We start from the raw sequence: 24,476 nt of genomic DNA, 5'->3' as shown, positions 1-24,476 counted from the left end.
GAATCCCTTCATAAATGTTACTTTGCTCACACTCCAACACTTCAGTCCTAAAAATCATTTGTCTCCATTCACTCCTATCAAACACGCTCATGCTTGCAGGAAGTCCAAGCCCCTCTCACATAAAACCTTTCCCCCCTCCCTTCAACCTTTCCTAGGCCGACCCCTACCCCGCCTTTCCTCTACTACAGATTTATACACTCGAATTAATTCTGTTTTGTTCCTTCCTCTCTACATGTCCAAACCACCTCAACAACCACTCCTCAGCCCTCTCGATAATAGTTTTGGTAATCCCACACCTTCTCCTAATTTCCATACTACTAATTCTCTGCATTATATTCACACCACACATTGCCCTCAGACATGACATCTCCACTGCCTCCAGCCTTCTCCTCGTTGCAATATTCGCCACCCATGCTTCACACCCATATAAGAGCGTTGATATAACTATACTTTCTTATATTCCCCTCTTTGCTTCAATGGACAAAGTTCTTTATCTCCACAGACTCTTAAGTGCTCCACTCACTCTTTTCCCCTCATCAATTCTATGATTCACCTCATCTTTCCTAGACCCATCTGCTGACACGTCCACTCCTAAATATCTGAATACATTCACCACCTCTATACTCTCTCCCTCAAATCTGATATCCAATCTTAAGTCACCTAATTTTATCCTCATCACCTTACTCTTTCCTATATTCACTTTTAATTTTCTTTTACATACCCTATCATACTCATCCACCAACCTCTGCAACTTCTCTCTAGAATCTCTCAAAAGCACAGTGTCATAAGCAAAGAGCAACTGTGACAACTCCCACTTTGTGTTAGATTCTTTATCTTTTAACCCCACAACTCTTGCCAAGACCCCGAGCATTCACTTCTCTTACAACCCCATCTATAAATATATTGAACAACCATCTAATCAATATAATCCAAAAACACGAACAAGCGATACAAGATGCAAAACAACCATTGGGGGAGTTGAATGATAGCTCTAGACCTTTCCTGTTGCAATCAACACATCAAGAGCTTGCAATATTGCAGAAAAGAGTAGGTCCAAGTAAATACGATCACAGTAAGTGCCTTTGCGCTTTCTATGATCATATTTGCTTGGATATCCTCCTATTTCCTGCAACATTGCAAAGCAAAGGCCTAGAGCTATTATTCAACCCCCCTCGTGATTGTTTTACATATTATATCCTTTAGAGTAATACTGATTTGGTTTTATGAGAACGTTTGTGTGTTACTATGAATAACTTCCGTGTCTCCCTGAGAGCTGTCAGACCTAAACAATACTCGCCTGGTCACTGAATCCCATTTAGCGCAGTAACGGGATGTCCAATGGTTCGTTAAATCCAAGTTACGAGTCTCTCCATGATCGCAATAATAACGGACACTGCTGGATTTAACAGACATCTGTCCATTATATACCAAAGTAAATTAACTCGCCGCACGCCAACATTAACGGTAAATTTAAGTTTAACAGATATATGTCTGTTGTTTACGACTGTTGTTCGGTCACAGAGTTCATGTTTTCAACCGGGTCCGTTTAATCGAGGTTTTATTGCATTCTGTTACTATGTTGGAATTTGCTAGGTTGGTTTACGTTAACCTAAACCAAAAAAACTCTCCGATGCCCTGAGAGTTGAATTATGCCAAAGAACGTTGGGTAGCCAATGATTTGTTCTTGAAAACTCTTATACAAGCCACTCTCAAAACTCTTTTGCTGATAAAGTATTATTATATTCACGGAGAAGCACTAAATCCACATGGGTCATACAAATCTTGGGGAATGGGATATAATCAGGTTTAATCCGAGGAAGGGAAACACAGTTCCAACCCCATAGATCAAGAGCCGATGAAGACAACAGTTGAGAGGTTAACCACTAGGCTCTACGCTCATCCAAGTGTAACAAAATCCACAATAATTATAAATGTCTATATGGTACTGTACTTATAAGTCATATTCAGTACTTATAACTGTCATATACAGTGTTTATAAGAGACGTGTAGTACTTATAACAAAGTTGATGATAATGTGTAAGTATTGGGAAGAGAGGTTTGAGAATGTATTTGTGAATAAGAGATGAAATGGCGTTAATGATAATTATTTTTATGTTAATGAATATCTAAATACCGGTGAGTGTCATTCCATGTATAAATATTTGAGTGTAACGAAATTTGGAAGACAAATGGAAACAGTTTTAACAGCTTAATTATCTTACTCTACACAGACAGACAGACAGACAGACAGACACACACACACACACACACACACACACACACACACACACACACACACACACACACACACACACACACACACACACACACACACACACACGTAATCTCATCTCTTTAGAAAAACACCACAGAAAAAATCATATTCACTTACAGTTTATCCATATAAGTACCAGGGTGACGCTTAATACCTTTCGTGTCTCTCTCAATAATTGTAGATAACACTTAAACAATCCTTGTTGCCACGACCATACACCCTTAGTTATTCTTATAGCCCAGGAACTAGCATCTTTAATGGAAATTAGATAAAAGTGTGTGTGTGTGTGTGTGTGTGTGTGTGTGTGTGTGTGTGTGTGTGTGTGTGTGTGTGTGTGTGTGTGTGTGTAAATATCGAGAACGATTATCAGTGATAAGTTTCTTGGGAGGGACTAAGATGTGTGCTATTAAACGAGCAGAACTTATATAAAAGGGTAACATGTTCTTGTCTATAACAATACAGTTCATGCAGGTAATAGAATAATTCTATCTTTTCAAAATCCATTTTGATTTATTTACCTCTAGACGTCTTGCAAAATTTATGGAGATCGTATCTGGTTTATTTCTCAACCTTCTAATATTAAGCTCTATGCTATCACTGATAGTAGGAATACCAAGCTAATTCCTCATATTTATAACCAAGGACACCCAGTAATAAGGCGAGAGCTTCGCTTTGCATTAGCTCCAAGAGCTGGAGAGAATTGTTCTTCCCTAATATTAACATGGGCGCAGCATAACCAATTGACGGTCTAACATAGGCTATATACATCATTCTCACTATACCTACACTAGCACTAGGTGGTGTACCCAACAACACCTCTGACAGCATTTAGCCTATCTTCGCACTTCCTGTTTAGTTGTGGTATGGTTGATATACAGAAGGTCACGTCTACCCCAGGATATCCGAGATTTAACCTAGTTGATGTTTTTCATCCTGCAGACAAATGGGTGGATCATGTTTGCGTGTTACTGTCTCAATCTTAGATGCCAATATAAAGAGTCCTAGTCGATAACACAGCATATACTGTTTTTAAGCTTCATTAAAAATATTCATTCTCAAGCCCTGTTGTGGAGATCATGATGTCATCAGCGTAGGCCTACTGGTACATGTTTAGGTGAGGTAGGTACAGCATTTAGGAGAGCATTAAAAGGCACGTAAGTTCCCCCGTCTTCTAATTACTATCGCATTTGCTTTGTTTCGTAAGGTGAAGTCCAGGATCTTTCCTTAATTCATGGTATAACTTAAATCTTTGAGGATAAATGTGCTACAGAGGTCTGACCTCTACAACAGACCTATTCGGCACGACATATATACATGTGCCGAATACGTAAAACGTGCGATTTTGGCTTAAACAGCAACGTACTTGCCGAATAAGACAAGCGAAAATTTGTGTATGCAATAATTTCGCATAAAATCATTCTGAACCTAACGAAAAACTATATTTCATTGTGTTCGTTTATTATTAAATTATTATAAACTTATATACTTAGTTGGATTAGGCTAAATTAAATTGCGCTTGTAATGATAAGGTTAGGTAAGTTTCCTAAGGTTCTTTTGGTACAAAATCATTAATTTTTATATTAACATAAATGAAAAAATATATATCTTTAAATGTATAAGAGAAAATTTTAGAAAGTACTTAATTTTAAATGAGTTCTTGCTAATTGATCAGTTTTACCTATTCGGCACGATATATATATATATATATATATATATTATAGATACTGTATATAAGATGGCGGCTAGCGTCAGAGTGGAATGTCATACATTGTCCTGGATGCACATTTTTATTACATTTACAACAATTCTCAGCTTTTATCTAATTTCCGGTTACCTTTATTTCTAGCCTAAATTTCCTGGGCTATTATTACATAAAACTCAAAATAAATATCAAACTCTCCCTTCAAAAAAAAAAAAATCATTAAGCGCTATATATACACACCAATCCTTTACATACTAACCAATAATTATTAATAGTTGGTTAGGGTTATTACATTTCACACCATGTTAAAGGTTTCGCCCGTCATGCACATGATGCAGAGTGACGTCCCAGGGAGACGGTCACATACACTCTCCCTCAACCCAAAGTTAGTCTCCCTCGTTACAATAAAACCTTGTTCCCTTGTTCACATTCTTCTCTGGTGAGGGTGACGCAGGCGTAAGGTTAAAATTAAGTGTTATGGGAAAGCGATGTAACCATGAAAGGATCGCAGTGACCGCGGAGAAGTAGGTACTCAGGTTTGGTCATCAGCACCTCATCGGCATACAGTAGGTACCTGCCTTGAGGAAACAAGAGTACAATGACTGGTGGTGGAACTCGTGCTTGGAGATGTTATCGGTGCTTGCTTTTATTGCGTTCCTTACCGCAGGTGTTACTGCTGAAGGTCCTCATTTGCAGTCTTGTGTTGATGAAGATCTTCGATATTAGTGGTGGTACTCCTTTAAGGATATGTTAATGGTGACTGTGGTTATTGTACGTTCAGTTACTTGTGAAGGTCGTCGGTGTTATTGTGGAGTTCAATACTTTTAGACGACAAGGTTAATAGTGGTGACTATGGTCAGTGGAAAGTTATTAGTAGGCTATGATGGAGGCTCTGGCACACCCTGTGCAAGAGTATATACACCGAGAGTTACTTATACACAGAATCTTTGTGTAAATACATCGGAAGATGGAAGATATGTACCTCTCAGTGCAAATATTCGTGAGAATTTTCTCTGATCCTACTATTAGGTATTAAACTATCCTTGACTGGTGGTGTACAGGTGACATGCAGCCATAATGACCCTCGTGTAGTCAACAGACTTTAAACCTTATAACCCAACCAACCAACCCCGTGCACGTCAACACGAAATACCTCCCTAGTTCCCATGCAAGATGTGAGTGACCAGCGAAGAAGAGTTAAAACCCTTCTGGTGTAGTGAAAATACGTTAGAAAACAACTGAAGTGAGCCACCAGACGAGGTTAAGGACTCTAACCGGTGAAAATGGAAAGGAATTATGTACAGTGGTGCGTAGAGCCGCCACCGCCAGCCCACAAAGTGTACTCACCAGTTTGCGGACTAACGCTGGACTGCGTAGCTGCTCCTGCGTCTGCGGGAAAGGGAAGGAAGAGGCCCAAACGGAATGTTACTGAAACGGCTCAACAGGAAGTAACAGCTAGTGTAGTGCTAAGTTACCTCACTGAAAGATGCTATCTGAAGCGTGCACTGCGAACGGGCGCACAGATTCATAGCACAGAAACACTTTTATTAAGACAACGTTTCGCTCAAGGCGAACTTTCCTAAGTCATGAAACCTTGGGCGAAACTTCGCCTTAATAAAGGTTTACTCTGCTCCAAGCTTTTTTTTATTTATTTATTTATTTTGACGCTGTGCCCTCAGACAGCAGCTACCTGCAGCACAGGCGGCGTGGCACTGTCGACCACACACAGCAGACCAAGCACAGAACCCGAGCTCAATGAGCAGGCATCAAGCTCCCTAAGCACACTAGGCTAATCATTACAAAGAAAGGTAGACCCAAGGCTACAGCTGGGCTACAGACTCATTCTAGAGTACAGACGTTAAATTCTGAACTTTCCGAGTTACTGAAGAAGTTAGTGGACAGAAAAAATTATATATATATATAATGAAAAAAAAACATAAAATTTATATACTAAAAAGAAAAATGATGAAAATTATTGCAAAACTACAATTTGGACTAATAACTGAGGTGTTAGAGTGGGTAGAAGATCTGGTGGTGGGTATGAGGTATCTAGCTAAAGTGCCCATCTATACCCACTACTGCCTCATCCACTCGAGCCCTCTCAAATCAACACAAATTATTCATGCATATGTAGAGACAAAACAAGAACGACTTAAGCTTGAAAAAACTATGAACTACATGTAGGCAGGGCAAGGCGAGAGTGGTGGTGGTGGTGTCAGAACTCCACGGTAAAAGCCAACACGCTCTCGGAATCCTTTTCATCGTTGTCACCGCCGTCGTTATTAGCTTTCACGTCACGCAAACACAACAACGACATACAAAACAAAAGTCTGTGAGTAGCATTAGCCTAGACGTGGCTACCTGGAGGAGAACAGTCACTCCTAGAGCGCCTGGGTTTTAGTACAAGGCAGAAGGCCAAACATATGCACACTTCCCACTATTTAGTGTCACTAAAACCAAACACTGGTCCGGGGACTGTAGCAGCTGTTAGGGCACGCACGCTGGTCACTAGTGAGCCATTAGGGGCCCCTAACGAGGGCCACACAAGGTCCAGGGGTAATGGAGGGACTGGTACTCACTCTCTCGTTGACACAGGGGAACTCTATCACCTCCCTCACTTCGTACTTGCAGGTATCTGTCTCCCAGCGGTACTCGGCATCGTTGCGCTTGACAGGACCTCCCGAGGGAGGTCGGTTGAAAGGGTCGTCAGCAGGACTCTGCAACAACGTGGCCAGACCAGGTAAGGCCGGGTCACTCCCCCATTTCACTGCCTTTAGTGCTAACCTAACTTACCCCCTCCCCCCATTTTACTGCTAACCTAATTCATAACTAATGGGGAAAAATCAGAAAAAAACTATGGTAAAATTTTTCAAATCCAGAATTCATAAAAGCCAAGACAGACGGACCTTCATAGCTCTGTCATGACGCGTGTATGCTACTGGTTGGTACAGTGCTCTGAGTTTATCCCAGTTACTCCGCTGCCATTTCATTATCACACACACACACACACACACACACACACACACACACACACACACACACACACATATATATATATATATATATATATATATATATATATATATATATATATATATATATATATATATATATATATATATATATATATATATGCGCAAGACAGGCCACGGGGGATGGAAATCTTCAGCTCAAGTATTTTCACACGTCTCCGTGCGTCATCAGGAGCCATGCAATGTTGAAAGAATAGTAACAGGTGGAATGAGAGGAAATGTTCTCAGACTAAGGTAGCGTGGTGATGCCAGCCGCTGGCGTCACCATGCTACTCTTGCAACATTGCATAGCTCCTGATGATGCACGAAGATGTGTGAAAGATCTTGAACTGAAGATTTCCATCCCCCGTGGCTTGTCCTGCATTGTTAAGATATATATCTCAACATCCTGACGTTAAACCATTTTTGCTCGAGGATTTATTCCGGTTTGAGGCTACAACCAGGATGTGAGTTTTTTAAGATAGCAACTAAGGAATGTTAAATCTTGGGATTAACTTAATTTGTTAAGTACAAACAAGACGGAACATTACGAGTATATAAACACTGGGATTAATACTTTCTCAGCGGCTATAAGACAGTTTAACAACGGGAGTAATCTTAGCTTAGTAACTATGCAGCCAGACCATGAGACACTTGACACGCACTACACTGGTCTTCACAGTGGCAGGCATGGTGATGGTGGCTGGTCAGGCCACACAGACACGCAAAAAAAAAAAAAAACTCTGGTTTTCACAGTGGTAAGCATGGCTGACCAGGTGACAATGACACGCCCAAGACTCTGGTTATCACAGTGGTAAGCATGGTGACTGCTGGCTAAGCGAAGCGACACTTGAGACGGACAAGACTGGTCTTCACAGTGGTAGGCATGGTGATGGCTGGCCAGTTGACATCAGGGGGGAGTAATATGGTACACACGAGGGGAAGACAACACTCACTAGCTGGACGACGTTGGGGAAAGGGGTGGTGAAGGGAACGGTTAATGTCCCAGCACACGCACTGGCCGGCACCTTGGGTCACCTGGGGATGGGGTCGGCACCTGGGATTGAGGCTCCTAGGTCTTGGGGATGGGGGTCACCACCAGTTAGTAAGGCCGCACCAGCCACCAGCACTAATGGGTGAGAACAGCTACACTGTCACTACGTTACTCAACGTGGTGGCTGGCTCAGCACGACACCCAGGGGTCACTTCCACATCTGCACGCCCATCACAGTGGGCGTGCGGATGTAAGGGCGTGCTTAGCGGCACTACTCACGTTAATTACGAATCCGCGGCGCACCAGCACTCCACCACCTACCCGCGGAGTGCCGTACACCGACGCTGGCACTGACGACACCAGTGGCATGGCGTAGATGTAGGCTTCCGGAGGCAGCGGTGAGATCGAGTAAGCCCCGGGCACTGGAGGCCGTGGCGGAGGCACCGCTAGTACGGCAGCGTTGTCAGGAACCTGAGGGCGCCGCGGAGGCACCGCCACCCCTCTTACTCCTGAAGGGTAGCTTTTTGTACTCTCGGAGGACGTGAAGACGTGGCTGGAGACGACTCCAGACTTCACCACTTGCTTCTCAACCTCAGCCACGTCACACTTCTGTAACCACGTCATGTTACACACCCACAGGTACGTTACACATCCACAAGTGTGTGTAACACGATGAATTAGATACCTGTGTGTAACATACATGTGTGGGTGTACGTTACCCACAAGCATGTTGCATGTTACACACACACACACACACAAGTAAAATTCTGAAAAAGCTTTTACGGAGAGAAATAATAGTACCAATGAAAGTTTGTTCTGGAATTTATCCCTATGTTGATGTGGTTGGACTCACGGGCGCTGTGTGAGAGAATGAGAAGTGTACACACATACTGAGCAGCCTGCCTGGGAGCCACAACCATACTGAGCTCTTTGTTGTTGGGGAACTCCAGAAGCTGTTGAGGCGGAGGACGTGGTGTTGGGGGGGGGAGGAAAAACACCGGAGACGGTGGTCGTGTTGAGGACTACTAGACGAGGGAGTGGTAGTATTGGAGGATGAGGATTGAAGATGGGGAAGAGAAGGTCACGAGGGTAGGAGCCATCACAGCCTGGAACACCACAATATACAGAGTTCCACGGTGTCATCCACGCCCTCTACACTCAACTTGCTATGCTGTGCAAAATAACCACAGGGAGAGTTGAATGTTAGCTCTAGCCCTTTCGTGTTGCACCTCCCCCTGTGGTTGCGTTGCATCTTGTATCGCTTGTCAGCGATTACTGCATCACTATGCTACACGTGACACCTTATATATACCTATCACGTCGAAAATAATACGCACCCTATATTGGAGCCAATTATGACACTATCAACATTACTACCAGTGTACCAGCAACTGTGTGAGACAGTATCCACTCGTAGTACATCTTATTACACTTGTCTGGCATTCAAACATATCGCGTGTACCCGTGCCGCAAGACACGTATGGTCCATATTAAACACCGGTGATACGCAGTACTACGTGCATATACACGTACCACGTACGCTGTGTACATCTGCAACGCTATGTACACAAGCGAGGCGTAGAGAAGCTGCAGAGGATGAAGGAGGCGGTGAGGTTGAGATGTTGCCATGACATCTCGCTGGACACTGGGACGGCCGGAAAGTGATGATGATGATGATGATCATGATGATGGAAGTATAGAGGAAAATGAATGACGTTTGAAGTTGGTTGGGGAAAGTAGGCAAGCCATGGATGAAAATGACATGCAGGTAGACGGTAGGAGAACTTGAAACATGCGGGTGAACATGAGAAGGAGGAAAGTAATCACTTTCCATCGCTGAGATGTACATTGAATACAAAGGATGGTGACCATCACGGGTGAAAGTGAAGAGGATGTGTAAATGGGAGGGAGGGTAATAAAAGGAAAGAGAGGGAATGAAGGAGGGCCTGATAAACTGCTCGTGCTTGCAACCTTGTACAGTCTAGTATCTGCGCAGTCCAGTATCTGTGGTCTGTATTCGCTGAGATCTGAAGGTTGTGGTCTGTGTTCCGAGTAGGTCTGGAGGCTGTGGTCTGTGTTCTGAGTAGGTCTAGAGGCTGTGGTCTGTGTTCTGAGTAGGTCTGGAGGCTGTGGTCTGTTCTGAGTAGGTCTGGAGGCTGTGGTCTGTGTTCTGAGTAGGTCTGGAGGCTGTGGTCTGTGTTCTGAGTAGGTCTGGAGTCTGTGTTCAGAGTAGATCAGGACGTCAATTTGGTTGTGGTCTTAGTTTCCTGTGGTTGACAGTCATCTTTTCTCCTTTGTTATTGAGTTTACAGGAATTATTTGTTACATAGTTTGGAATTTACGGTATTGTATGAGTGGTCAAACACTTTACTGGAGATGACTGTACCATAACAATGGTGATTACTGGAGATGACTGTACCATTACAGTGGTGGTTACAGTAGCACAGCTATGTTTGTGAAGTTAAATCTTCAGTGTTTTAATAGTGGGGGGAAGGTGCGTGGTAAGATGAATGGAAAAGAGGAGGTAAACGGGAAGTTAAAGAAGAAGGGAGGGAGGGTGAGAGGAGGTATGTAGGGGAGGAGGGAGAAGAGAAGAGGTTGAATCGAGAAGCGACTGTTGAGCTTAGGAAAGAAAGGCTTTAACCATCGTTGTTGTTGGTGTGTGTGTGTGTGTGTGTGTGTCATGCTTTGTACAATGTATAAAGCTTCAGTGTACCACGTTGCTCTTCCTCTTACTCGTCTCATAAGAGGGGTAGAGGAGGGGATGGGGCCATGCTGGTGAGAGGAAGATGGGGCCATGCTGGTGTGAGGAAGATGGTGCCATGCTGGTGAGAGGAAGATGGTGCCATGCTGGTGAGAGGAAGATGGTGCCATGCTGGTGAGAGGAAGATGGGGCCATGCTGGTGTGAGGAAGATGGTGCCATGCTAGTGAGAGGAAGATGGTGCCATGCTGGTGAGAGGAAGATGGAGCCATGCTGGTGAGAGGAAGATGGGGCCATGCTGGTGAGAGGAAGATGGGGCCATGCTGGTGAGAGGAAGATGGGGCCATGCTGGTGAGAGGAAGATGGGGCCATGCTGGTGAGAGGAAGATGGTGCCATGCTGGTGAGAGGAAGGGAAACTACCCACAAACATGGAGGGTAGCTACCACAACATGGAGGGTAGCTACCGCAACATGGAGGGGAGTTACCACAACATGGAGGGGAGTTACCACAACATGGAGGGGAGTTACCACAACATGGAGGGAAGCTACCACAACATGGAGGGAAGCTACCACAACATGGAGGGGAGCTACCACAACATGGAGGGTAGCTACCACAACATGAAGGGGAGTTACCACAACATGGAGGGTACCTACCACAGCATGAAGGGCACCTACCACAACATGGAGGGGAGTTACCACAACATGGAGGGGAGCTGCCACAACATGGAAGGTAGCTACCACAACATGGTGGGTAGCTACCACAACATGGAGGGAAGCTATCACAACATGGAGGGTACCTACCACAACATGGAGGGGAGTTACCACAACATGAAGGGGAGTTACCACAACATGGAGGGGAGCTACCACAACATAGAGGGTACCTACCACAACATGGAGGGGAGTTACCACAACATGAAGGGGAGCTACCACAACATGGAGGGGAGCTACCACAACATGGAGGGAGCTACCACAACATGGAGGGTAGCTACCACAACATGGAGGGTAGCTACCACAACATGGAGGGGAGTTACCACAACATGGTGGGTACCTACCACAACATGGAGGGGAGTTACCACAACATGGAGGGTAGCTACCACAACATGGTGGGTAGCTACCACAACATGGAGGGGAGTTACCACAACATGGACGGAAGCTACCACAACATGGAAGGAAGCTACCACAACATGGAAGGAAGCTACCACAACATGGAGGGTAGCTACCACAACATGGAGGGTAGCTACCACAACATGGAGGGTAGCTACCACAACATGGAGGGTAGCTACCACAACATGGAGGGTAGCTACCACAACATGGAGGGGAGTTACCACAATATGTAGGGGAGTTACCCCAATATGGAGGGGAGTTACCCCAATATGGAGGGGAGTTACCCCAACATGGAGGAGAGTTACCACAACATGGAGGGTAACTACCACAACATGGAGGGTAGCTACCACAACATGGAAGGTAGCTACCAAAACATGGAGGGAAACTACCACAACATGGAAGAAAGCTACCACAACATGGAGGGAAGCTACCACAACATGGAGGGAAGCTACCACAACATGGAGGGAAGCTACCACAACATGGAGGGAAGCTACCACAACATGGAGGGAAGCTACCATAACATGGAGGGGAGTTACCACAACATGGAGGGTAACTACCACAACATGGAGGGGAGCTACCACAACATGGAGGGTAACTACCACAACATGGAGGGGAGTTACCACAACATGGAGGGTAACTACCACAACATGGAGGGTAACTACCACAACATGGAGGGTAACTACCACAACATGGAGGGTAACTACCACAACATGAAGGGTAACTACCACAACATGGAGGGTAACTACCACAACATGGAGGGTAACTACCACAACATGGAGGGTAACTACCACAACATGGAGGGGTTACCACAACATGGAGGGTAACTACCACAACATGGAGGGGTTACCACAACATGGAGGGTAACTACCACAACATGGAGGGTAACTACCACAACATGGAGGGTAACTACCACAACATGGAGGGGTTACCACAACATGGAGGGTAACTACCACAACATGGAGGGTAACTACCACAACATGGAGGGGTTACCACAACATGGAGGGTAACTACCACAACGTGGTACAAGAGGACAGTGGTGGAAGTGGATGAGAAATAAGTGGCCACAGAGATCAGTGTCGGACGCTTCAGTGTGTGTTTGTCATGCTGTCAGCCGGCAATCACAAGAGTGTCAGACGCTGTGTTCTCCCTCATGCTAGGGTAACAAGAGTGTCTTAACGGTGTCACACGAGAGTGGAGGTGTCATGCTGACAAGAAAAACATTCACAAAAAATAGAAATACGCTATTTTCAAACTATTTTTCCTACACGAGGAGAATGACGCTCATAGCTAATAAATAATGCTAGACGATATCATGCTGTGGAAAAAGATAGCAGTTAGATAACACCACACAGTAAGTTCCATGCTGTGGTATAACGTAATTACACTTCGCCACACACACACACACACACACACACACACACACACACACACACACACACACACACACACACACACTGGGTGTGCCATGCTGTGGTACTGACAGGAGTCGCATAACGCCACATAATGGGTACAGTGGGTTGAGAATGTGCCCTGTGGGTCGAGACTATTAAATATAACTATACATAATATCTACCTGGAAGCCTATGGTAACGTGAGGTCTTGATATTGTCTCAAGACCTCACAGGAATTACCAGGCCATGATAGATTAAAGGAAAGCCATTCCCACATCAATAGATTACAGTGAAGCCATTCCCACATCAATAGATTAAAGCCATTTGCTAATCAAAACGGCTAAATAAAAAATGCCAGTAACCATCACTTAAGCAGAGGTAACGTAAGAAAAAATATATAAATGCAACGCCAAAAATATACTTAGTGACAGAGATAAACGAAGGAATCTACCGAGGATGGCAGGGATAAACAAGGCAATATACTGAGCGTGACAGGGATAAACAAGGCAATATACTGAGCATGGCGGGGATAAACAAGGCAATATACTGAGCGTGACAGGGATAAACAAGGCAATATACTGAGCATGGCGGGGATAAACAAGGCAATATACTGAGCGTGACAGGGATAAATAAAGCAATATATTGAGCATGACGGGGATAAACAACTGTATGTAATTAATGGCTACGAGGCAGTATCTGTGAGAGGCGAGCAGGCAAGTTGAAGCAGATGAGAGACAGGTAGCAAACAGAAGAGAAGAAACGACAGGCGATAACGGAGACATGAAGGAAAAGAGGAGGAAGAGGAGGAGGAGGAGGTGCAGAAAGATGGTTGTGGGGGTAGACGGGAGAGTTGCACCCTCTCCCCTCCACAGCTGAAGCCAGTACAGTCGTCCCGTTGTGGGCGACATCACGCCCACACACGCCCACACCGCCCACTCTCACCACCCACCTATGAACCAATGGTCCGCTCATTACCTCGCCTCTATTGCCTGGTCCTATCACGTCAGAGAGAGAGAGAATTGGATAGAGAAACTAAACCTCTAGTCTCTATAGCAATGGTTTATTAAACCGTCAACTAGAAGAGTAAGACACATGTACAACACTTGGATATCTTCGGTATGGAGACGCTTCTCCATCCAGTGGCTTTATCAGTCCATTACTAGAGACGGTGGAAGACACGTAGCAGTAGTTCGAGGTTATCAGTCCCTCAGCCTCGCTAGGACGTGTTCGGTCCGTCAGAGTCAGGCTGGACTGAACACTTTCCAGCACAGCCGAGGGACTGATCACCCTGAACTACTCCTTCAAGTCTTCCACAATCTCCAGTATTATTCTCATTAATGGAATGATAAAACCACTGGTTGACAGAACGTCGCTACAATAAAGATATCCAATTGTTGTACCTGTGTCTTGTTTACCTAGTTTACAAGTACATATCTCAGCCCATGTAGGTGATAGTGAGGTAATGCTGTGGATGTGGGCGTGGTGGGTAGGTCAGAAGAGCGAGGCGTGGGCGCGAGGCGTGGGTGGTTATGGCGTACCGTGTATGTGCTGACGTTGCCATTCTGAGCTCCCTCACCGCCTCCTTCAGCAGCGGAGACCTGAGGCTGCAGGGGTGATACCTGCAGCACCTCCACCCTGGTCGCTGTGCTACCCGCAGCTTCCCTGGTCGCTGTGCTACCTGCAGTTTCCTTTACCTTGAAGTCACTCAGCGAAGCCATTAGGTCGTCCAGCTCCTTAGTAGCGGTAGAGGCTGAAGGCTGCGGCTGCGGCCTGTGGCTGATCTGCTGAGGCTGCGGCGGTGGCGACGCCAGTGGCTGATGTGTGGTGCGGAACTCTCTCTGCACCGTCCGCTGTTCCACCACCTCACTGTTAACAGTACAAAAAATCATAATGTCGATTAAAGAACGAAAAAAAATATACCAGGGCAGTCCCTGAATTGCTGAATAAAACCCACGTGGAACACCTGGGCATCTTTGAAACCCACGTGGAGCTCCTGTGTATCTTCATCAATATATACAGTACTGGAGACAGTGGAAGATGCGGTAATCAGTCCCTCAACCTTGACAGGTGTTCAGTCCCTTACTTTAGAGTGTGAACACCAATCATGGCTGAGAGACTGATTACCTTATCTTCCACTGTCTCTAGTATGTAATCTCTGTAATGAATTGACAAGTCCTGAATCTGTTGCACAGACACACAAAGATTAGTAAAAGATCACGTAATATAACTTTACAAATGGCGGAGCTAATTCTGAGAGAGAGAGAGAGAGAGAGAGATTTTGTTGATTTCCCTACTCATATCTCTGGCTCCTCCCTTGACCCAGTAGTGAGTGATCTGGCAGAAGGCATAGTCTCTTGTCAACCCCTCGGCTACGTTGGATCATCTGACCACAAGGCTGTTTTTACCACACTTAAGATCCCAACAGAACGAGGTGAGGAGTCCACACGCACAACCTGGTAATGGGAAAGAGGTAATTGGCTAGCCCTTTGCTCTGAGCTCGCCACCACCGATTGGAATGCTCTTCTCCAAGGGGATGTTGACAACCAAGTGAAAGCCTTCACTGGACACATCCTTAATCTACAACAAGAACACATTCCTCACCGGCAATATGTGACGAAGCCTACAGATCAGCCTTGGTTTGGCTCTCGTTGTAGAGAGGCTGCTACTGCTAAGTACAAAGCATGGCGAAGGTATAAGAGACATCCTACCACCTATAACAGGAACTTGCACACGCAAGCCTGTAGGCATATGGGTGACGTTCAAAAGTGGGCCATTGCTAAATGGGAGGTGGACACTAAAAGAAAGCTAGCATCAGGTAGGGTAGGCTCCAAAACCTGGTGGTTCCTGGTCAAGGACACACAAGGTTATCTGCCTGATAATTCATTCCACCTCTAAATCGACAGGATGGGACCACCTCTACTAGCAGTCAAGAGAAGGCGGACCTCTTTGCTACCAAAATGCAAGTTCCTGATCCAGCAAGGGACCCTCCTTGGCTAGCTGCAAGAACTGTGTCAAAACTGTCAGTGGTGACAATAAGGCAGGAGAAGGTGCATTTCCTCCTTAAATCGCTTGACCAAGAAAAGGCTGTGGGCCCAGACAAGTTGAGCCCAAGATTGTTGAGAAGATGTGCAGACCAGCTAGCAGCACCTCTAACTCGCATCTTTCAGCACTGCATAGTACAGTGTAAATGGCCCTCTCTATGGAAAGAGGCAAATGTAGTCCCTGTTCACAAAAAGAAGAGCAGAGCAGAAATCAGCAACTACAGACCAGTGTCACTCCTGTCAATCACTGGTAAGATCCTTGAGACAATAATCTCAAGACAAATGGCACAGTTTTTTGACTACCACTCACTACTTTGTGATCGTCAATATGGCTTCAGGAAAGGTTACTCTGCTGCTGATCTGTTGTTAAACCTCTCCACTAAGTGGCACCAGTCACTGGATGAATCCAAAGTCAGCTGTGTGGTAGCACTGGACATTGCTGGCGCTTTCGACCGGGTGTGGCACCAGGGCCTCTTAGCAAAACTTCAAGCACTGGGAATTGCAGGCTCTACGCTATGTCTCCTCAGTGATTACCTTCATGGTAGATCTCTAAGTGTAGTTCTCAATGGAACGGAATCAGCAAGACATCCTATTGAGGCAAGTGTTCCACAAGGAAGCGTGCTGGGTCCATTGTTATGGAATGTCTACTTCAACGACCCTCTTCATCTCATCCCAGAATCACATGCATATGCAGACGACTGTACACTGACATTCACTTATCCAAGAGAAGAAATGCCAGCTGCTCTAAGCTACATCAATCACCAGCTGAGAGCTATATCAGCTTGGAGAAATAGATGGCAAGTAAAATTTGCACCTGAGAAAACGCAAATGATGATCGTCTCTAGGCACCATGATGGTAATGCTGTGCAGTAGTAAGGATGAATGGGAGGGTGTTGGCACCTGGAGAAGAAGTTGAGATCCTTGGGGTGAAATTTGACTCCAAACTAACCATGAAGAACCATGTTGTAAATCTTGCAAACAAGGCAGCCAGGAAGCTTACAGCACTTCGCCGTATCTCGCATCTGCTTGACAGTAGGGGTTGCAAGATCCTGTACGAGGCACAAGTACGCTCACACCTTGAGTATGCTCCACTTTCTTGGTTTGCCTGCCCCCCCTCTCATCTGCGACTGCTTGACAGAGTAGAGAACAAAGCAAGACGTCTCATCTCTCGCCTGGACCCATCCTGGATAGATCTGTCATTTCAGCAGAGCCTTCAACATAGGAGGGATGTGGGTGGCCTTACTGTTATGTACAAGGCCAATATTGTCAAAATACCACACTTGGATCCACTTCGAGGACAGCGTGAAGCAAGCTTTTATGCCACAAGACGGGCAGAAAGCAGCAACTTCACTCTGGCTGTACCCTTCTCCAGAACATCACTCCATCTGAGATCATACATACCCAGGATGACTCGAGTATGGAACACATTCGTACAACATAATGATGTCAACGAGATAAAGTCAGTTGATCAAATGAAAATGCTGGCCCACAGATGGCTCCAACTTCATCCTGTTCCCTACTTGTATGTCTCATAACAATAAAAATGCTTTCAAATAAGCTGATGTAGGTAACAGCTCTTAGCTTGCCAATAAAGTTAGGAATCCTTAACCTGTAAATAGCTTGTCAATAAAGCTAGGGATCCTTAACCTTGTCAAACCCTGTGTAAAAAAAAAAAAAAAAAAAAAAGAGAGAGAGAGAGACTGGAACACTATATATTCACAATGTAAACAAAAGCTTCTCCCAGGACGGAGCAGCAAACGATTGAAATAACTTGATACCATCTTCAACAATCGACACTGAGAGAAGAGGCGGAGTATATATTATTTTATTTTTCCATAACCTCTGCCCACCATACCAGATATTTTCAGACACCACAAATTCTACAGTTACATGAAAAAAAAAATAATTTGACAAGGAAGTGGAGAAGCAAATTTCTAACAAAACTCTGGAAAATACTCAGTTGTACATAACACTGATGTGAAACAGTTATTCTCTCTCATCATCAACACAAACCAGGGTATTGTGTTCTGTCACAGTTATTCTCTCATCCTCAACACAAACCAGAGTACTGTGTTCTGTCACAGTTATTCTCTCATCCTCAACACAAACCAGAGTATTGTGTTCTGTCAAGAGGGAGTGAGTGTCGGTACTTGGTGCACAAATTAGTGCCCCAAGTGCCACCACTTACTCCCTCATAAACCCATCACTTGACGTTCCCTTATACCATCCCATCAGAAGTTTTTCTGGATTCTTGCCCAGACAGGTTCTTGAGATAATGAAGTTCTTCTCTCTACGTCGTGGAGAAAGGGTTAAGGGAAAGGAGAATAGGGGAAAGGGGTTAAGGGAGAAGTGGAACAAACGCCACTTCTTCAGTGGAAGTTGCGGGGGTTGTTGGTCTGGTGGAAGACGTGACACTTGGCATGAAGGTAGAGTGGGTGTTTTAAAACACGTTTGCTTTGGCAGGAGCAACCTCGTAGGGGGTGGAATTTATCTTGGAGTGATGCAAGCTGGTGTGAAAGACTCGTTCGATTCGGTACATTGGTGCGAAATGGTCGCCATATTGATGTGAAATGGTCGCTAGAGTCGCCATATTGATGTGAAATGGCCGGCAGAGTTGCTATGTTGACAGTCTTAAAAACAATCGTGAGATCGGGCTTGTGTGGCCGCCTTCGTAAAAATAACGAACGCTTTTTGGGCAAATGCGCATTGGTCTCAGCGAAATAAGGGTTTACCCTGGGAACAAGAAGAGACAGGTGGGGGGAGGGGCGTTTCTTAAATTATATCCTAACGAATATTTCACTTGCAAAAAAAAAATCTGAGCCGAGTTTATTTTGGTCTGGTGCGTCCTTCGTCAAGGAGGGAGAAAACTGACCCAGAGGCAAACATTACTATATATATATATATATATATATATATATATATATATATATATATATATATATATATATATATATATATATATATATATGCTTCCTAGGACTAACCAGGAAATACATTCTGGGTTTTATATTTTTTGTGGGAGAAATCTACCAGTGCTGTTCTTGTGTTGGTGGTTGTGAGACCAGTCTGGCTGTTGTGTTGGTGGTCATGAGACCAGTCTGGCTGTTGTGTTGGTGGTCATGAGACCAGTCTGGCTGTTGTGTTGGTGGTCATGAGACCAGTCTGGCTGTTGTGTTGGTGGTCATGAGACCAGTCTGGCTGTTGTGAGAGCCTCCTGGCTGTTGTGAGAGCCTCCTGGCTGTTGTGAGAGCCTCCTGGCTGTTGTAAGAGCCGCCTGGTTCTTGTGAGAGCCTCCTGGTTCTTGTGAGAGCCGCCTGGTTCTTGTGAGAGCCTCCTGGCTCTTGTGAGAGCCTCCTGGCTGTTGTAAGAGCCGCCTGGTTCTTGTGAGAGCCTCCTGGTTCTTGTGAGAGCCGCCTGGCTCTTGTGAGAGCCTCCTGGCTCTTGTGAGAGCCTCCTGGCTCTTGTGAGAGCCTCCTGGCTCTTGTGAGAGCCTAATGGCTGTTGTAAGAGCCTCCTGGTTCTTGTGAGAGCCTCCTGGTTCTTGTGAGAGCCTCCTGGCTCTTGTGAGAGCCTCCTGGCCTCCTGGCTCTTGTGAGAGCCTCCTGGCCTCCTGGCTCTTGTGAGAGCCTCCTGGCCTCCTGGCTCTTGTGAGAGCCTCCTGGCTCTTGTGAGAGCCTCCTGGCTCTTGTAAGAGCCTCCTGGCTCTTGTGAGAGCCTCCTGGCTCTTGTAAGAGCCTCCTGGCTCTTGTGAGAGCCTCCTGGCTCTTGTAAGAGCCGCCTGTCTGGCGCCTCAACACGTGCTTGTAACAACCTTCTTTGTTAAAATGTTGTCACGGAATGTGGGTTAATCTCAACAACTAGATGGATCACCGTTAAACGTGATCTCCTTGTCTGAGTGTGTGTTAATCACCCCACTAGTCGAGAGACTTTTATGAACCTTGTAAGACGCCTGAACCAAGCCAGGGTTCAACACAGGTGCCACACATGTGCCACAGTGTGCCAGAACTCTCACACACACCTGTGAGAGCCCTGGCACACCTGTCCTTGCCCTAACTTGTTGCCTGGGTTTAATACAGTCATCTAGGTAGGTCAGAGGTGGGCGTCAGGCTGGATAATATTAGCTAGTAAATAATATTAATATTAGCTAGGCCGAATATTTCATTACTAGCTACCTGCGCACAACGGTAGAAAATATTCCTGCACATTTCTATCTTGAGGGGTTGTCAGAACCTTTCTGGCAAGAAGGCGACTGAATGAACGATGGCGAGTGTGTTTCTTCCCTTTTTGGAGGGTCACTCCAGCTCTGTGGGAGAGTGCCGGGGTGCTTAATTAAATGAGAAAGTTCAGGGGAGAGAGTACAGGGAAGACATATCAGCAGATCGACGGTATGAAGCTCAATTTGACGCACAGGTTGACGGTATAAAGCACAACTTGACAGTATGACACACAGCTTGACGGCATGAAGCACAGCTTGGCAGTATGAATAAATGGAGGTGTATAAATGGAAAACAGGAATAAATAAAGGGGATGTAAATAGTGTGCTGAAAATTTCAAGCCAAGACAGGACTCGCAGCAATGGTTTCAAGTTGGAAAAATTCAGATTCAGGAAGGATATAGGAAAGCACTGGTTTGGCAATAGAGTTGTGGATGAGTGGAACAAACTCCCGAGTACAGTTATTGAGGCTAAAACGTTGTGTAGTTTTAAAAATAGGTTAGATAAATACATGAGTGGGTGTGGGTGGGTGTGAGTTGGACCTGACTAGCTTGTGCTGCTGGGTCTGGTACAGTGCTCCATCCTTGAGTGGGGATGGCCACACTGGGTGGGTCATTGGTCTAATCCGGGGGGGGGAGGGACATGGACCTGCTCCGCATGGGTCAGTAGGCCTGTTGCAGTGTTCCTTCTTTCTTTATGTTCTTATGAAGCAGTTTGACAGCATAAAGCACAGCTTGACGTTATGACACAGCTTGACGGCATGAAGCACAGCTTGACGTTATGACACACAGCTTGACGGCATGAAGCACAGTATGACGCACATCTTGACGGTATGACTCAGACAGATACAACTTATGTGACATTTTATTGTGGCAACGTTTCGCTCTCCAGGAGCTGTCTTTGTCAAAGCTCCTGGAGAGCGAAACGTTGCCACAATGTCACAATAGTTGCATATGTGTCCATTTGCCAAACAAACTATGGTGACGCCCACGAGGAAACGTTTCGCCCGCCCGAATGTCTTCCTCAATTCCTCAGAGATAACCACAGGCGGAAGGATCGAATAACTCACTCGTGGCGAAACGTTTCGAGTCTCCCAGTACTGTACGTGTGTCAAGAAACTGCTCACATGTGTCTTATCTACCTCACATGTCTCGTCTACTTCATATGTCTCATCTATCCCACATGTCTCATCTACCTCACATGTCTCATCTACCCCACATGTCTACCTCACATATCCCACATGTCTCATCTACCTCACATGTCTCATCTACCCTACATGTCTACCTCACATGTCTCATCTATCCCATATGTCTCATCTATCCCATATGTCTCATCTATCCCACATGTCTCACCTACCTCACATGTCTTACTTCACATTCCTTTGTAATTTCTACTAGGTGTGTTACCCACTGGAATGTTGATCTCCAGCCGCTGGGACAGCGGGCTGCCACAAAAAGGGAAAACTCTGGAAAGCCCTCAGAGGTATACCAAAGGTAATAAGGAAGACAATGCGAGAAAAATATCGTTAAAACAACTCAATAATTTGTTACATCAGAAAGACGCGTCAAAAACTGATATTAAGAATATAGAAGATAAAAGTGGGGGTATGAAATGGGAAAAAAGGAAAGGTGAAGGAATGGAAGGGCGGGAAAGAAGAGGAGAAACCAGAAAAAGGAATAAAAAGAGGAAAGAAGGAAAGGAGGTAGAGAATGGATAGAAGAACGAGAAAGAGGCGGCGGGGAAGCCAGAAAAGGAATAAAAAGATTGAAAAGAAGGAAGAGACACGAGCAGGAAGAGTAAGAGGGTGAGGAGGTTGGTCGGGAAATAAGCGACCAACTCACCTACAACGAAAGTAGGTTAACGAGGTTGAGAAATACCTCCTGGTGAGGGAGGAGGAGTGAGGTGTAGGTGAGGGGGAAGTGGGTAGGGTGAAGGGAGGGTTAAATGTAAATGAGGGAAGACATGAAAGATTTTAGAGACAGAGATTGAACAGTGTGATTGTGGTGAGATGACGTCAGACCTGGATGAGGTGATGTCAGACCTGGATGAGATGATGTCAGACCTAGGTTAGGTGATGTCAGACATAGGTAAGGTGATGTCAGACCTAGGTAAGGTGATGTCAAGAGTAATTAAGGTATATCAGACCTGGGTGAGGGATTATTGCAACTCCTTCAAGGTAGAATTCCACCAATATACCTGTCATAATAATAATAATAATAATAATAATAATAGTAATATAAAATAATAATAAAATAATAATAAAATAAAAGAACAAGGAATTTGGAGGCAATGAATTTCGATGCGAGAAAAGGGAAGCATAGCTCCAGGTCCCTGAATCAAGAGCCCCCTCCACCCAACATCAAGTTATTACCGAGGTATGCAGGACGATGATGGGTGGCACGAGAAGCGAAATATTCAACCTCACGCAAAAATCTGCACTGCATGTGCTCCCCGTCTACGCCCCTTGTGGGTTTAGCGCTTAATGACCATAATCTCCATGTAAAAATCGAAGATCATTTTATTTTCTTTGTTATGGAGAGCAAAATATTATTTACACGTGTACATTATGTGTACAAATGTACATATAATATACACTGCTCTAAAATGCTCAGATATTATCAAACAAGATATATATATTTACACGAACTTTTTTAGAAATTAAAACGACATTTTGGTAGCAAAATTTAGCACCAGAACTTTGACTCAGAAGATTAAGTGGAGCAGGAACTGTGATAGCTGTTGTGTGAGGAGAAACTGATGGGTGAACACACCAATGATTATATATATATATATATATATATATATATATATATATATATATATATATATATATATATATATATATATATATATATATATATATATATATATATATATTATATTCTAGGAAATATGGAAAATTGCCCATCATTATATGTTTGTTCCCATAGGCTCTGAGACCCTTGACTCATGGGGATAGAGTGCATCTAAGTTCCTTAAGGAGCTGGGAAAAAGACTCATCAGGGTAACTAGGGATCCCAGGGCAGCTAGTTTTCTGTTCCAGCGACTCAGAGCTGCTGTTCAGAGGGGTAATGCCTGCTGTATTTTGGGCACGCGCCCCAGTTCTGAAGAGCTGGATGAGATTCTCGCAATATAATCAGTGACAAACACGTAACAATATATACTAGAAATTTCTCTCTCACATCTCGTGTACTGTATATGCCGTCTTTATATCAACAATGTATCTCTTAAATCTTTTATACCATATTATGTAATAAAATATACCTACAGGTAAAAAAATGAAAAGATGGGGTGGTAGGGGAAGTGGAATATTCAAACGGCTTCAGGAAGAAAGCCAAATATTCTTCCTTGAAGCCTTTTTATCCACTTCTCCGAGGCTGTGGGTCCCACAATTTACACCAGAGGTGGACACCATTATTTATATATATATATATATATATATATATATATATATATATATATATATATATATATATATATATATTATATTATATTATATAATATGTCGTGCCGAATAGGTAAAACTTGCGCTTGTCTTGCCGAATAAAGTAAGCTAAAATTTCTGTATGCAATAATTTCGCAAAAATCATTCTGAACCTAACAAAAATTATATATATTTCATTGTGTTTGTTTATCATTAAATTATTGTAAACTTATCTAAAATATATTTAGTTGGATCAGGGTAAATTAAATTGCACTTGTTATAATAAGGTTAGGTAAATTTACTAAGGTTCTTTTGGTACAAACTTAATAATTTTTACATTAACATAAATGAAAAAATATATCTTTAAAAGTATAAGAGAAAATTTTAGAAACGACTAAATTTCAAATGAGTTCTTGCTAATTGACCAGTTTTACCTATTCGGCACGACATATATATATATATATATATATATATATATATATATATATATATATATTATGCATCAACTACAGTGAGAGTTGAATGATAGTTCTAGGCCTTTTGTGTTGCAACACCAGCAGCTTGCAATGCTGCATAAATGAGTAGGAAGTCCAAGCGGATTCGTTCAGCAGAACGTTTT

General features: G+C 44.2%; 1 protein-coding gene across 12 annotated transcripts in view; it reads right to left on the bottom strand.

Moving 5' to 3' along the window:
* Pax (paxillin) overlaps positions 1 to 24,476 on the bottom strand; it is a 216,670-nt gene that overhangs the window by 47,858 nt on the left and 144,336 nt on the right. For 7 of the 12 annotated variants that reach the window (XM_053775026.2, XM_053775030.2, XM_053775022.2 and 4 more), the window contains 4 exons: positions 14,874 to 15,045; positions 8,262 to 8,591; positions 6,557 to 6,694; positions 5,325 to 5,366 (listed from right to left, as the gene is read on the bottom strand). In XM_053775026.2, the coding sequence (XP_053631001.1) occupies positions 5,325 to 5,366; positions 6,557 to 6,694; positions 8,262 to 8,591; positions 14,874 to 15,045 (682 nt within the window). The remainder of the gene's footprint in view (positions 1 to 5,324; positions 5,367 to 6,556; positions 6,695 to 8,261; positions 8,592 to 14,873; positions 15,046 to 24,476) is intronic. The other 5 variants (XM_053775025.2, XM_070084123.1, XM_053775028.2 and 2 more) reach the window with 5 other exon arrangements.

Source organism: Cherax quadricarinatus, chromosome 11, assembly GCF_038502225.1.
Source record: "Cherax quadricarinatus isolate ZL_2023a chromosome 11, ASM3850222v1, whole genome shotgun sequence".
In the NCBI taxonomy this organism is placed as follows: Eukaryota; Metazoa; Arthropoda; class Malacostraca; order Decapoda; family Parastacidae; genus Cherax; species Cherax quadricarinatus.
This window is presented reverse-complemented; position numbering and strand designations above follow the sequence as displayed.